This window comes from Salminus brasiliensis, chromosome 10 (assembly GCF_030463535.1).
Source record: "Salminus brasiliensis chromosome 10, fSalBra1.hap2, whole genome shotgun sequence".
NCBI classification, from domain to species: Eukaryota; Metazoa; Chordata; class Actinopteri; order Characiformes; family Bryconidae; genus Salminus; species Salminus brasiliensis.
This window is the reverse complement of record NC_132887.1, coordinates 30,160,588-30,174,789: the sequence shown is the minus strand read 5'-3', so window position 1 is coordinate 30,174,789 and position 14,202 is coordinate 30,160,588. Positions and strand designations below refer to the sequence as shown.

Below are 14,202 nucleotides of genomic sequence, written 5' to 3'. Positions count from 1 at the left end.
TATAGAACACATTATTTTTCTCTTTGACTTGGCTATCATTGATAACAAACAGTAGACGTAGACTGTCACCAATCTCACCAATTTATTTGCTTTAGAAATCTTTAGAAATGTAACATAAACAATTTGTTTTTAAAGAGTACAACATAATTTCACAAAACAAAACAAATCTCGATGTATTTTTGATGTGCATTTAAGAGGATTGTTGACAGTCAACTTCTAGTGTTTGTTGGCACCTTGCTTGATTTTTGGAAAATAGTTTTTGCCAAAAACACTAAAACTCTGCTTTGTATCATTATTGTTCAAGAACAACAGTGGTGATTCAACATTCTTATTCAATAGTGATGTTTATGGAATATCGATGGGGGTTAAAATCACAAATCTCACCAACACCATCGACATTTACTTCAGGGATCTGAAAATTGTAAGACAGCATTTTGTTTCTTTTTCAGAGAAATAGAAATATAATAAAATAATATAGTCATTAAATATTAGAAAATGCATGTATTCTTTATTTATATCATTTGTTTATTTACTTTATGTAAAACAAAAAAGATTAACATAACTTAATGTACACAGGCCAATGCAGGGAGTTGCATGTCTTTGGATGGTATAGGTAATTTTTTTTCTCAACCTTCAAGAGTTTTAATGTCATATGCACAGTAAACATGGTTTAATTGGTTGATATTTCTCTTAAGCTGCTCTTGTTTCTGTCTTTGTAAAGGAAACTGGACCACATCTGGCTGCAACACACACATTATCAATGACACAATAAAATGTGCTTGTACTCATCTGACATTCTTTGCAATTTTGATGGTAAGAGAAATATCTATTTACTAAAGTGATTAATTAAATGTCATTAATTAATTCATTCATTCATTCAAATGCATGTTAAGTGTACTCCTTTACACTTGAATTATTTACATTACCTAGCTGTGACCTACAGAATTCATTTTCTATATCAGTGCTTCTGCAAAGTCACAAATAAGAGTCCTTGGGCAAGACTCCTAACACTGCATTGGCCCACCTCTGTAATATGAGTGACCTTGTATGTCGCTCTGGATAAGAGCGTCAGCTAAATGCCATAAATGTAAATGTAACTATTCCAGGCAGTCAGCAACAAGGGGTGTTTGTGGTCTTGCACAAGATGGGGGAAGGAGAATGGCAGGGGTGTAGGCCTGTGTAAATATTGGTGAGGCTGATGAGGATGTTGCTCTATTTCTGCTCGCTAGGTGTTGATTTGGGGCGGTGAGCTTCTAAAGGACCACTGAAGGGAGGGGTCAACAGTCATTCTCCAGAATCATATACAGTATACTTTAAGTGACCATGTATGTCAGTCAAAGTGTCAGTTTAAAATACAATTGAGAACTATACATATGGACTTTGATGAATGATTTGTGTAGACCACAGACAGTTTTTTTTTGTTTGTTTATATATATATATATATATATATATATATATATATATATATACAGTGAGGAAAATAAGTATTTGAACACCCTGCGACTTTGAAAGTTCTCCCACTTAGAAATCATGGAGGGGTCTGAAATTTTCATCTTAGGTGCATGTCCACTGTGAGAGACATAATCTAAATAAAATAAAATCCGGAAATCACAATGTATGATTTTTTTATAATTTATTTGTGTGTTACTGCTGCAAATAAGTATTTGAACACCTGTGAAAATCAATGTTAATATTTGGTACAGTAACCTTTGTTTGCAATTACAGAGGTCAAACGTTTCCTGTAATTTTTCACCAGGTTTGCACACACTGCAGCAGGGATTTTGGCCCATTCCTCCACACAGATCTTCTTCAGATCAGCCAGGTTTCTGGGCTGTCACTGAGAAACACAGAGTTTGAGCTCCCTCCAAAGATTTTCTATAGGGTTTAGGTCTGGAGACTGGCTAGGCCACTCCAGAACCTTGATATGCTTCTTACGGAGCCACTCCATGGTTATCCTGGCTGTGTGCTTTGGGTCATTGTCATGTTGGAAGACCCAGCCACGACCCATCTTCAGTGCTCTAACTGAGGGAAGGAGGTTGTTCCCCAAAATCTCGCAATACATAGCCCGTTCATCCCTTTCCTTAATACAGTGCAGCTCTCCTGTCCCATGTGTAGAAAAACACCCCCAAAGCATGATGCTTCCACCCCCATGCTTCACAGTAGGGATGGTGTTTTGGGGATGGTACTCCTCATTCTTCATCCTCCAAACACGGCGAGTGGAATTAAGACCAAAAAGTTCTATTTTGGTCTCATCTGACCACAGAACTTTCTCCCATAACTCCTCTGGATCATCCAAATGGTCATGGGCAAACTTAAGACGGGCCTGGACGTGTGCTGATTTAAGCAGGGGAACCTTCCGTGCCATGCATGACTTTAAACTATGACGTCTTAGTGTATTACCCACAGTAACCTTGGAAACAGTGGTGCCAGCTCTTTCCAGCCTTGTGGAGGTCTACCATTTTGTCTCTGGTGTCGTTGGACAGCTCTTTGGTCTTAGCCATGTTAGTAGTTGGAGTCTTACTGATTGTGTGGGGTGGACAGGTGTCTGTATGCAGCTAACGACCTCAAACAGGTGCTTCTAATTTAGAATAATAAGTGGAGTGGAGGTGGACTTTTTAGAGGCGGACTAACAGGTCTTTGAGGGCCAGAATTTTTGCTGATTGGCAGGTGTTCAAATACTTATTTGCAGCAGTAACACACAAATAAATTATTAAAAAATCATACATTGTGATTTCCGGATTTTTTTTTTTAGATTATGTCTCTCTCAGTGGACATGCACCTAAGATGAAAATTTCATACCCCTCCATGATTTCTAAGTGGGAGAACTTTCAAAGTCGCAGGGTGTTCAAATACTTATTTTCCTCACTGTATATATATATATATATATTTTTTTTTTTTTTTTTTAATGTTTGTACTAATTCTCTGGATTTATCCAAGAATCAGTTTCCTGGACAATAAACAATATTCCGCCATGTGTATTATACTGCTGCAAGCCATGCCTACAAGGCAGGATACAATTGTGTCCTACCCTCCTCCTCTCTCCCTGGCATAGGGGTCTATTGAATGCTGCACTCTTAAAAATAAAGGTGCTTCACTTGTAGTAGAGATGTGTGCATGTGAAAAACCTTTACATCAGTTGAAGGTTTGTTCAAAAGGTTCCTTTCCGTCACATATCTCAGTTATAAACATGGTTCTTCTAAGGCTTTGCTGAAAGAACAATTTGAAGCACCATTATTTTAAAGAGTTTGGCTCTGCCATCCACCTGGTCCACATTGTCTCTGTGATTTTACCTCCTTTGGCTCAGTAGCTTTTTGCAAAGTCTCTTCTCATCCCTGCTGTTTTTTGAATCTCCGGTTTGACCTTTCAGACCATTTTTTGGAATCTGAGTCTGATTATCTGGCATTGCCCTGTCGGCTGGTGTTTTTACCTGGACTGTAATTTTAACTGGTTGTCTGAGACACTGAATTTGTGTCCGGTCTCCTTGTGACAGTGATGTGTATGAACATCTGGAGTTTGGTTCTGGTTTTTGATTTGCAGTAGCTGGGAAGATCAAGGCACGATTAACTGCTGGTGCTGCTTTTGCTGCTAAGGAAAAAAAAAACACTGACCACAGAGTCCAGATCCCAGTATCATTGAATATGGTTGGGATGGTGAGAAACGGAAAATGCACCACCCTTAGAGACTAAACTTTGTAGAAAAAGGGCTCCCTGCACATTTTGGCTGAAGGTTTCTTATTAATTTGGACACTGTGTCCATTTTCACTCAAAATGAAACCAATGAAACTTTCTAACTTTTGGACAGAACTGCCTATTGAAGCTATTTAAAATTCCCTAATTCCTCTATCTCTCATCAACTACTCTCTTTACTGTCCCCTCTCAGTCGCCGCACAACCAGGTCATCCCACAAGCAGATGTGATATCACTGACCTATATCACCTCTATTGGTTGTGGCTTGTCCACATTTTTTCTGGTTGTAGGTCTGTTCATTCACTTTGTGATGTGGTAAGTCATTTAGCCCATTATAACCTCTTAAAAAAACATGTGTTTTGACATTTCTGCAAATTGTAATATAGAATAATTGAATTTGATTAGTTTGCTTCATTTAACGAGTAATAATAAAAGATTTGTTTCCCAGTAGAGGATTTGTTGCTGTGTCATTTTCATACAACTATATTAATTTATTTACTGGGACAAAAGAAACACACACAAGTGCAAATCCCACAGACTGAATAATCTTGTGTTCTGTTTTGATGTCTGTAGGCGTTCCAAAACCAGGCTGGGCACGACAATCCTAATGAATCTGTTTGTGGCTTTGATCCTCCTGAATATAACGTTCTTGTCTAATCAGCAAATAACGAGCCTGAATAACAATGTGTCCTGTATCATCATTGCAGCAGTTATGCACTTCTCCATGTTAGCCACATTCACCTGGTTTTTCATCCAGGCATTTCATTTCTACATGAGCCTCAATGCAGCCAACATAAGGATAAAAAATTACAGGCTATTAGTCACTAGCGTAGGATGGGGTGAGTTCTGAGTTTTTCATTCATTTGTTCACTTATTATTATTATTAAAGATTAAGGATTAAAGAGTTTATTGCCCTATTTATTCAGTCAGAGACTGAAGAGAGTTTTATGCATTATTAGTGTTTGCTTTAGATGTAATGTCATCCAATGTTTAAAATGCAGACTAACACAATAGGATTCTTTTGTGGTAAAATAAGTTAATAGATTTACATGTAATTTAGCTAAAGATTTTGATAGTCTTTTATTTTATACAATACAATACACATTTCACACCTTTTTCTGTTTTCCTTTTGATCAGTGTTGCTTATATCACATACAAATCTGGAATTCAGAATCTCAAACTATTAGAATTTTTATTCTACGTCTGACAAGTATGTTCTTTATACACTTAATACTTGTTTGGGGTTCCTTTACCCCAAAATGACTGCATCAATGTAGCATGGAGGCAATCTGTAGCACTCCTGAGATGTTACTGAAGAACAGGTTGCTTTGATAGTGGCCTTCAGCTCATCTGCATTGCTGGGTTGGGTGTTCTTGTCAACTTCTTGACACTCAGATTCACTCTGGGGTCAAGTCCAGGGAGTTGGCTGGCCAATCAAGCACAGTAATATCATAGTCAGCAAACCACTTGGTAGTAGTTTATTTTAATCTATTAAAGCTTTGTTACCAGATAGAAGCATGAAGTGCTTAAATCTCCTGGTGGATGGCTTCATTGACTTTGGACCAACACCAGCACATGACATGGCAACCCAAACCATCACAGACTGCGGACACTTCACACTGGACTTTAGACACATTGGATTTTGTGCCTCTCCAGACTGTAGAAACCTTGATTCCCAAATGAAATGCAAAATTGACTTTCTTCTGAAAAGAGGACTTGGGAGCACTGAGCCACAGCCCGGTTCGTTTTCTCCTTAGCCCAGGTTAGACACTTCAGAAGGGGTTTGGTATTAGGAATGCAGCAGTTGTAGTCCCTTTCCTGGAGACGTTATAGCTCTTGATGCCCTGACACCAGCCTCTTGAGTTCTTGAGTTCTTGAATCAATTTTTCTTGACAATCCTCTCAAGACTGCGGCCATCCCTGTTGCCCGTGTACCTTTTCCTACCATGTTTTCCCCTTCCAGACAACCTTCCATTAATATGCTTTGATAAAGCACTCTGAACAGCTAGCCTTTCCCACAGTCTTCCCAACGATTGTGGTTGCATGTGCTATAGTGTATGTGTGTGTGTGTATACTTATAAACTAAGTGGTTACTAAGTCGTTCAAATTCAAAAAGTGGGTAAAAGTAACAATTACATAGAGATTAGGATCTATGTGCCTATTCTCAATTTGACTCTTTTCTGGTAGTTCAGTAACTAACCTTGGTTTATTGTTTTGCACCATAATCTTCAAGGAAAGGAATTAATTACACAAAATAATTCAATGCATCGGAATTGCTTCTTTTCAGGATTGCCAGCTTTGGTTGTAATTGTGATTGGATCTACAGGGAATTATCAACCTATAACCTCTGTTCAAATGTGAGTTGCTTTCTGGAGCAGTCCCAAACCAAAGTTACATTTCTCAACAATTAAATATTAAAAGTCTGAAAATTAAGTCTCAAAATTATAAAATCATTTTTTCACTTAAATTTACAGGTGCTGGATCACAAATGCATATATTCATTATATAGTGAATGTGGGCTATTACATACTGATTTTCATCTTCACAACAATAATCTTCAGTGTGATCGTCCGGAAGATTACCCACACAAGATTTACTAAGCATGGCATTGTCAGAACATCATCAAAAAAAACAGCAGTGATTCTTTGTCTTTTTGTCCTTTTGGGACTGACATGGGGAGTGGCCTTCTTTAACTATGGTGCTATGGCTATTCCATCTTACTACATCTTCACCATTCTTAATTCTTTCCAAGGTAGGTGGTGCCTATGCCATTCATTCAGCCTTATACACAGATTTATACAGTAAATTGGTGCAGAGAAGTAGAGCATTTAAATGGGAAGGCAACCAGTGGGGCTGGTGATGTTTAACAATCAAATTGAATGAATTATGTCAAAAGAAAAAAATATATAATAAAACTATATGTTAGTGGTAATGTATTATATAACTCTTGTTTATCATACTATTCTGTAAAGGATTATTTATTTAATTAAAGCATACTGGGGTTTTTTAGGTTTTTTCCTGTTTCTCTACTACTACTTCTTTCGAAATGATGATGTGGACCTTGATCAGTCTACACCTACCCCTGATTCGTCCACGGAAAAAGCAGCCGACGCTAGCTCCACAACGTCAGCTGTAGAAGTGGGAGAAACCTGATTGGCAGTGAGCGCCAAATACAAAGGCAAAAAATATATAACATAAACCCATGTTAATGTTCTTACTGAGCCCAAATTGGTAATTTATCTGTGCATCAGTATAATCAGTGGTATAATCTGAGCATAATGTTTAAAAAGTGTGTGTGCATTATACTGTTTGTACTATAGATTCGTTTGTAATGTATCGGCATGTTACATGTAGAATGCTACTTATTATTAATATTCATTCTCAGAATAAAGATTCTGAGTAGACTGTTTACACACTATTTATGATTTAAAAATGTATATTTCCTAATGTTTCCTTTTGGATTATTAAATAAACAGTGATGCAAAAGTAAACTTTTAACTGATGTACATTTACTTTGTAATAGAATTTCTTTAGTATGTAACAAGTGTGTAACAGAAGTAATACTACATATGTAATGTGTATTTGTTTTACTGGGTTTCATGATAGGTGTTCAGTATAACAGTTTAATATTCTATTAATAGATCACTATTATCACTATCAGACCAAAAAGCCTGGAAAAGGAAAAACACATTTCAAAATGGAAGTTAATATAAAGAGATTTTTAAACACATACATTTTGGTCAATTCAAATTTATCAAAAAGTGAAAATAAGTGTTTAAAATGGAGATAATGATACAAGCTTTTGTTCTGACAATGACAATATATACTGTCTACACTTCTAATACTGGTCTCTTTTTTTCAGTCAGGTTTTAGCACAAGAGGGCAGTGTGAGCTTTCTGTAAAAGTGAAAATCTGTGCCAGTCACTGAAGGTGCACAGTCTACATTCACAAGGTGTCAAAAAGAGTTGTTTGGAATGCTGCCATAGGTTTTTGGTTCCCTTAAATAACTAATAATTAATTTGGGTGTTTTCAACCTCCAAGCACACATCGACCCCCTTACATCCATTCTCAGAAATTAAAGGTGGAATACACCTTTAATTTCTAAGAATGGATGTAAGGGGCCTGATGTATGTCATGGATGTGCTGTAAATGCTACGTCATTTCTGTGAATGCTTAGCCATGCTGTGACTCCTGCCTCCTGCCATTTCAAGCAGTTAGTCTCACTCATGACTAACCAGTTACAAACTACAGTACAACAATGATTCATGGTGACAAATCAGCCCCTTCCATCCAAGCTGTGCTAAATGAGTAATGCATTACTGCCAACACATTACCATGTGGTTTCAACCTGCAGTCTCTGCCTTTATTGTAATTTCCTGTGATGTTCATTAAAGACATACGCTGTGCAGCCCTAATCTCTCTCACAGCAGTTCATTCTCTAACACACACACATACACACTAACTATGAACAATTATGGAGAGGCCATAGCACTTGCGTGTCCAGAAGTAATTGCCCGAGTGAGCTGAGGGTCATGCCCACAAGCCAGTGTGTTTTAACAGGCCCTTGTACAAGATATCATGGCTACCTGTGGTGCTGCAATACCTGAGGGAAATATCACATCATACCCTTTCCCTAAAACATGTGCTCCTTTCCCAAACATCTAGTCAAAGAAGGCCAGCAGCTCACAACAGAGTCAAGAAAGAAAGCTTAGAATTAAGCACTTCTCATGGCAAAGATGAACAGCACCCATCTGTAATTAAGATTCTTAATTACTTAATTAACTTCTATAGAAGTTGAAGTATCAATTTAAGCTTTACTCAAGTAAAAGTGTAAAAGTACTGGTTTCAGAACTACTTAAAGTATAAAAGTAAAACTAATGTAAAGACAACAAATGCCAAAAGCTTAGTGCACTACCCCACCTCCCCCCAAAGCCCCCCCCCCCTACTAAATATGTACTATAAACTATAATGTTATGATAAAATGTTCATGTTGAAAAATGTTGGGCTGCACTAGACTGCCTGTTTCAGCAGCATATCTGCCCACTGAAAATGAAGCATTTTAGTAATATCAGATATATTAAAGAAACATCTATGTGAACTACTGAGCATTAACCTGTGTTTCATGGAGAGAAATATGATGAGTAGTTGCCTATAAGTGTTGTAATGGTGCAAAAAGTCAAACTTCAGAGGCAGGTGATCAATAAGCTTTGTTGGAATGTAAATGTGGGGCTTAGTTGGGACATTTTACTCGAGTTCTCTTGAATCTCTGCCACGGACATCTTCATACTAGGCTACATAGGTCTGATATGTCCTTGCTAGGGTGTGACTTGACGTGCAGGTGCGAGGGATCACTTACAAACCAATAGGGTGTAAGAATGGTATATGTTTATACTTCTCATCCAACCACAATCAAATTCACACTTTCCAGATTGCAAATTTATCTGTATATGTTTTTTGGTTTGTTTTTTTTTTTTTTATGATGACAAGCCGGAATGAAAACAAACGGAAATGAAATAGTAGTAACGAGGCTATTTTTAAAATGTAAGGAGTAGAAAGTACAGATAATTGTGTGAAAATGTAAGGAGTAGAAGTAAAAAGTCGGCTGAAAAATAATTATTCCAGTAAAGTATAGATAACCAAAATTTCTACTTAAGTAAGGTAACAAAGTATGTGTACTTCCTTACTTGACACCTCTGAGTTTCTCCATGTTTCTCTGAGTTCTGAAGAAAGACGTCTGCTTTAATCGCAGTGTGGCACACCGCTTTAAACACAGAAATGGGCCATCCGTCCAAACTGGCACTTCAAGGAGGGCAGCATGTCAAGATAGACCTTAGTTGTTTGAAAGAAGAGTGTTTGGGTTAGTCGTTGCCACTTGCTTGTGTTGTTTGTTGTTGAAACACAGTAGTAGTTCATTATAGGTTTTTGACAGGCTCATTACCCGTGGCTCATTACATCTGGCTATTACTCGTAAATGTGCCTTATTTAATGGCTTCCTGGTTGATGACAGGCGAACCAGTCGGACCTATGTTTACAGAGATGCATTCAGAGATATTGGCACTCATGTGATGCCTCTCACACAATCACAATTGCAAGGCTGGAAGTAATTGTGGTGTAGTGCCTAATATTGTATATTTTATGCTGTCACACATACAGAAATAATTTCATAAATATTTCACTTTGTGAACAAAAGAAATGTATAATAAATAAGAAACTAAACAATACATGTCTAATTGTAGTTTCTTTTCATCCAATACAGTTCTACTTGTATTAAAACTCTGCAGTTATTGCTCTACTAATCTTGTTCAGTTGTTATGTTTTGTAACATTGTAAAATTATAATTAGCGAACAAGAAAATTGATTAGTCAAGTTTTTTCTTTGTCCCAAGGTATTTAGGTAGATACAGACAAGCTAACTCTCTTGTGGATTAGGACTTGCTGATTGGCAAAACTGAAAGCATAAATGTGTCTGATTATAAATGTCACTATCTGCTTTTTGGAAATCCTTCCGAAATCGCTAACTGTGAATATGAGGTATTGGTCAAACCAGGTTTCAGTCAGTAGTAAGAAATGAAAAACAGAAGCATCAGCTTTCCAACAATGCTTTTTACTGAATGAGTGACCATGCAGCTACATACAAGCTTCAAATAAAACACATGCAATGTCTTTTTTAAACTTTTTGAATGTGTATACTTGATCAAGAAAGGCCCAAACATGTTGCAGAGCCCTGATATACTTCAAGAATCTCATTTTTGACATTTCTGACCTGAAAAATATGTGAATACATTTAATAAATAGGAAATATAAGCTGCTGTAAAACATATATATAGTCACTGTCCTACAAAAACCTTTATAGCTGTTTTTTATATTGTCCAACATAATTAGTCTGGCAATTGTTTGTTACTCTGTAATAAAAAAAAAAAAAAAAAAAGAATCAATAGAAATTATCCAAAATCACATGGAATATGCTTTTTATTTTAACTTATTTTTTTACACAGAAGGTTTTTTTCCCTCATCCTGTAATTTTGGGGGAGGCACAAGATATATTGTAATATATAATGTAGAACTTGCTCGCTAGCTACACTAGGAAGCAGGAGGAGCAAAAGAAGAGTACATCTGTTTATATAAGACAAAGATGTCTTTTTTTATTATAACTAAATTCTGATCTCAAACACAAAAATTGTATCAGAGCTGAAAGTATGTGTACACAGAGGGGAAGAAACTACCCATGGCTGGTGGCAGTCATTTTTAGTGACTGGCTTTTAATATGAGCTAGGAAAATTTAGTAAGGGTCTCTTTTCAGAGACCTTACTGTTCTGCTTGTGATTGACAGAAATATAAATATACTAGGTGGGGGGTGGTGGGGTTAAGAAATTGAAACAGGGCTCAGTAATAACTTGGGAAGAATCCTTGGCACTGGTTTCATTATGACTAATACACTGTGGTTCTTGGTCCAGTCATGAACTTACTGTGTCTAAATACAATTTTATGCTATGATTGGTGAGGGGGTGCTTACCTCGGACTGGCTCTGCTGACAGATTCATTCGGCTGCAGAATTCCTGCTCACGCGATGTTTAAAAACCTAAGCAATATGCTCTTAATTAGGAGTGTTTTAAAGGAACGTTTCCAAAGAACAATGTGAACACTTCCGCACTCGTTTTAAAACGATGAGGGAGAGTGTTAAACCCATGCGACTCTGTACAACATCACAAACACAGCTCTGACTGAAGGAGTTATTAGTTAGTGACATGAAGGACCAGGTCTGTCTGAAGGCTCTAAAGCAATCAGTTTCATTTTACTTTGCCTCAAAAAAGGGGGGACAAAATCCAAAGAGACCAGTCCAAAAATCTAAGACACATCGAAAATCTTGATTTTTTTTTCATTTAAACCTGTAAAGAAAACTAAATAATGACAAGTAAAATGAAACACTGGTAATTCTGAAGATTAAGGTATAGTGGTGAAATGTAACAAATCATATTAGCATCTTTATACCAAACAAATCTGATATTTTGATTTTTTTTTTTCTTTTATAATATACGTCTTATCTTCTATAGATGTTAATGCTACGACTTTCAGATGGATGTCATTAAAGGAAAAGCGGGACACACTTCAGCTCAAATTGCTGTGCTGATATTATCTTTTGTAATGAAAAAGGTTTACTAAAATGGAACAAAATATTAGATAGAAGCATTTGCACTAGTAGTCTCAGCATTTTGGATGATATGTGACATAATTCTGTATAATATGTGACATGATGCTGAGATACAAAACATTAAGTTTAACATTGATGTAAACATTGAGTTTAAGCACAAATCTTTATAAGGGAGGTGTTTTTATTGCAAAATGTCAAAATGGGCCTACACCCGTGGTTCTCAGAAGGAACCCCAATTGAACCAGGTGTGTCAAATCAAGAAAAACACACAAATATACACAAATAAAAAATTCCCTGGAGAGAAAATAAGAAAATTGGGATGCATTAAAATGTAAAATCCTCTTCTGACTTTCCAAAGCCTCCAAATACCAAGCTTGTCTTGCCAATGTCAAATCTAGATTAGAATATTTCACTGGAGGCACTTCAATCAATGCAGCTATTTAAATAGCTTGATACATAAAAAATAATGGATAAAACTCATGGTTTTAGCTCTTCTGCATCAATAGCAGAACTATAATTGCATGAATAGGACAAGGCAGAGTGAAGTTGAGCTCAATTTTCAGTACCTAAAGCCCCCGTCCACAATCCCTCCCTCCCTCTTATGTCCTTGAGATGATTTATTCCCCAGTAACTCTACTCATGAAATTGATGTGGCCCTCAGACCCTTTGTAGCATATGGTGTTCCCGCCGCTTGCAGTAAAACAGCCAGCCGAGGTCTACAGACAGGGCAGTCCTTGCGTGACAGCGAGTTTTGGGGGAGTTCTGGGGATGGGGTGTGTTGGGGGAAGGGGTGTGTAAGGGGTGGGAGGAGTGATTAGGACAACTCTACATTATACAGCATAGGAGACCTGGGAAAACATTGCCCCCATGGAAATTACTGCAGTGGTGCAAAGCACAACAGAAGGGGTCAGCTAAATTATAGAGGGCTGAATTTGCTTTTTATGGCCCATGGCCTCAAAGTACAGCTAAGAACACTTAAATAATTCCCCACACGTGCACACGCATACACTCAGAGCCCCTGTCTCCATCATCAGCCTCATCAGTCCAAACAGGAAAGAAGACAGGAGGACCAAAGAGAAAAAAAATAGGTGCTTTGGGGTGAAAGTTCAAAACCTAAGTAAAAATGACTGCTCTGTGAGCTTTGTGAGTCGAGCTCTGGTGAGGAGCTAATAAAAAACAGAGCAAACAGATTGAACTTCACTTAGCGCAGACAAACTCAGACAAACACAAGACTCAATCTGCTGCAGGACGGTTCACCTCAACTAGAGCGTTAATGGAGCCTAAAATTCTGCTCTCAAATGTGACCTGAGAATATTGTGCCCAACAGAAACTAGCCCACAAGAGCGAGTTATAAATCTGAGCTTGACCCTTGCCTGACAAAATTCAGTCCAAACCTAGCAACAATGGCTGTAACCTTATGTACCTTATGATGCTTAATATTTAGTTGCAAATCCCTTATTTGCAATAAAGCCAGCGACCCACTGACCTCACTGAACCGTTGCATATGTATTGCTTTTATTGGTTGGTTGTTTCTGACAGTCTCTTTTTTCCGATCTTGGGCCTTTCACTTTATTCCCCTGATAAAGTCATTTGTTGCATTGGCAGTGTGTTTTGGGCCATATATATATATATATATATATATTGTCCAATTAGATTGGATGCATCACTGTAATTCCACTGTAATTGAACATGGTTGTCTTGTCTTGTTGTCTTAAACTCACAGCCAAATTTAATCCCAAGACTTCTGAAGTCATTTTGCTGCTACCAGCATAAAGACTAGTCAGACTGTTCTAGAAGCAGCCGTGCAAGCCGAGTAGATCCTTTAGATTCTTTGTAATTCAGAAAATACTTTTTGAGGCATTAGTGCAGGCTACTTCCCCACTATTTAACACATTGGGGTTTTATGTTGGATAAATAGCTATAATACTAGAATGAAGTGATATCGAAGGTAAATATATGGCTAAAATAAACACAATGTATGTATAATGACCCCTGGAAAAACAGTGACAGAAGAAATGACTGAATAAAATTGGATGGTGGATCTTGAGCATAATTAGCTAAACTGGTGTTGGTAATATTGTACAATTTCTATTGATAAATCATGACAGGAGGAAAAAACTTAGTCAGAAAAAGAGTGTAACGCTAAGTGAGCACTGGTTTCACAATCCGTGACCAGCTTCCAGGGTCTAGATATTATGTCTGAGCAAATGCATCTCAATGCCAGTTTAAGTGACTCTAGCATGTAAGATTAAACATTTTAAAAAGGGAAAAAAACTTTGCAATCAACTCAACCTGTGGAGACTCCTAGAATATAGATGCAGGCTTTCATGAGTGTGGTTTGACGGTGGGGGGTTAAAGAACCTGTAAAA

General features: G+C 37.3%; 1 protein-coding gene across 1 annotated transcript; it reads left to right on the top strand.

Annotated features, from left to right (window-relative positions):
• The first annotated feature begins 309 nt into the window (after positions 1–309).
• Positions 310–7,085, top strand: LOC140564839 (adhesion G-protein coupled receptor G2). The gene is made up of 8 exons (XM_072690505.1): positions 310–421; positions 577–613; positions 722–813; positions 3,880–4,001; positions 4,260–4,525; positions 5,973–6,042; positions 6,160–6,437; positions 6,696–7,085. The coding sequence occupies exons 1-8, from the start codon at positions 359–361 to the stop codon at positions 6,836–6,838; spliced, it is 1,071 nt and encodes a 356-aa protein (XP_072546606.1). The 5' UTR covers positions 310–358; the 3' UTR covers positions 6,839–7,085.
• Positions 7,086–14,202: the final 7,117 nt, after the last annotated feature.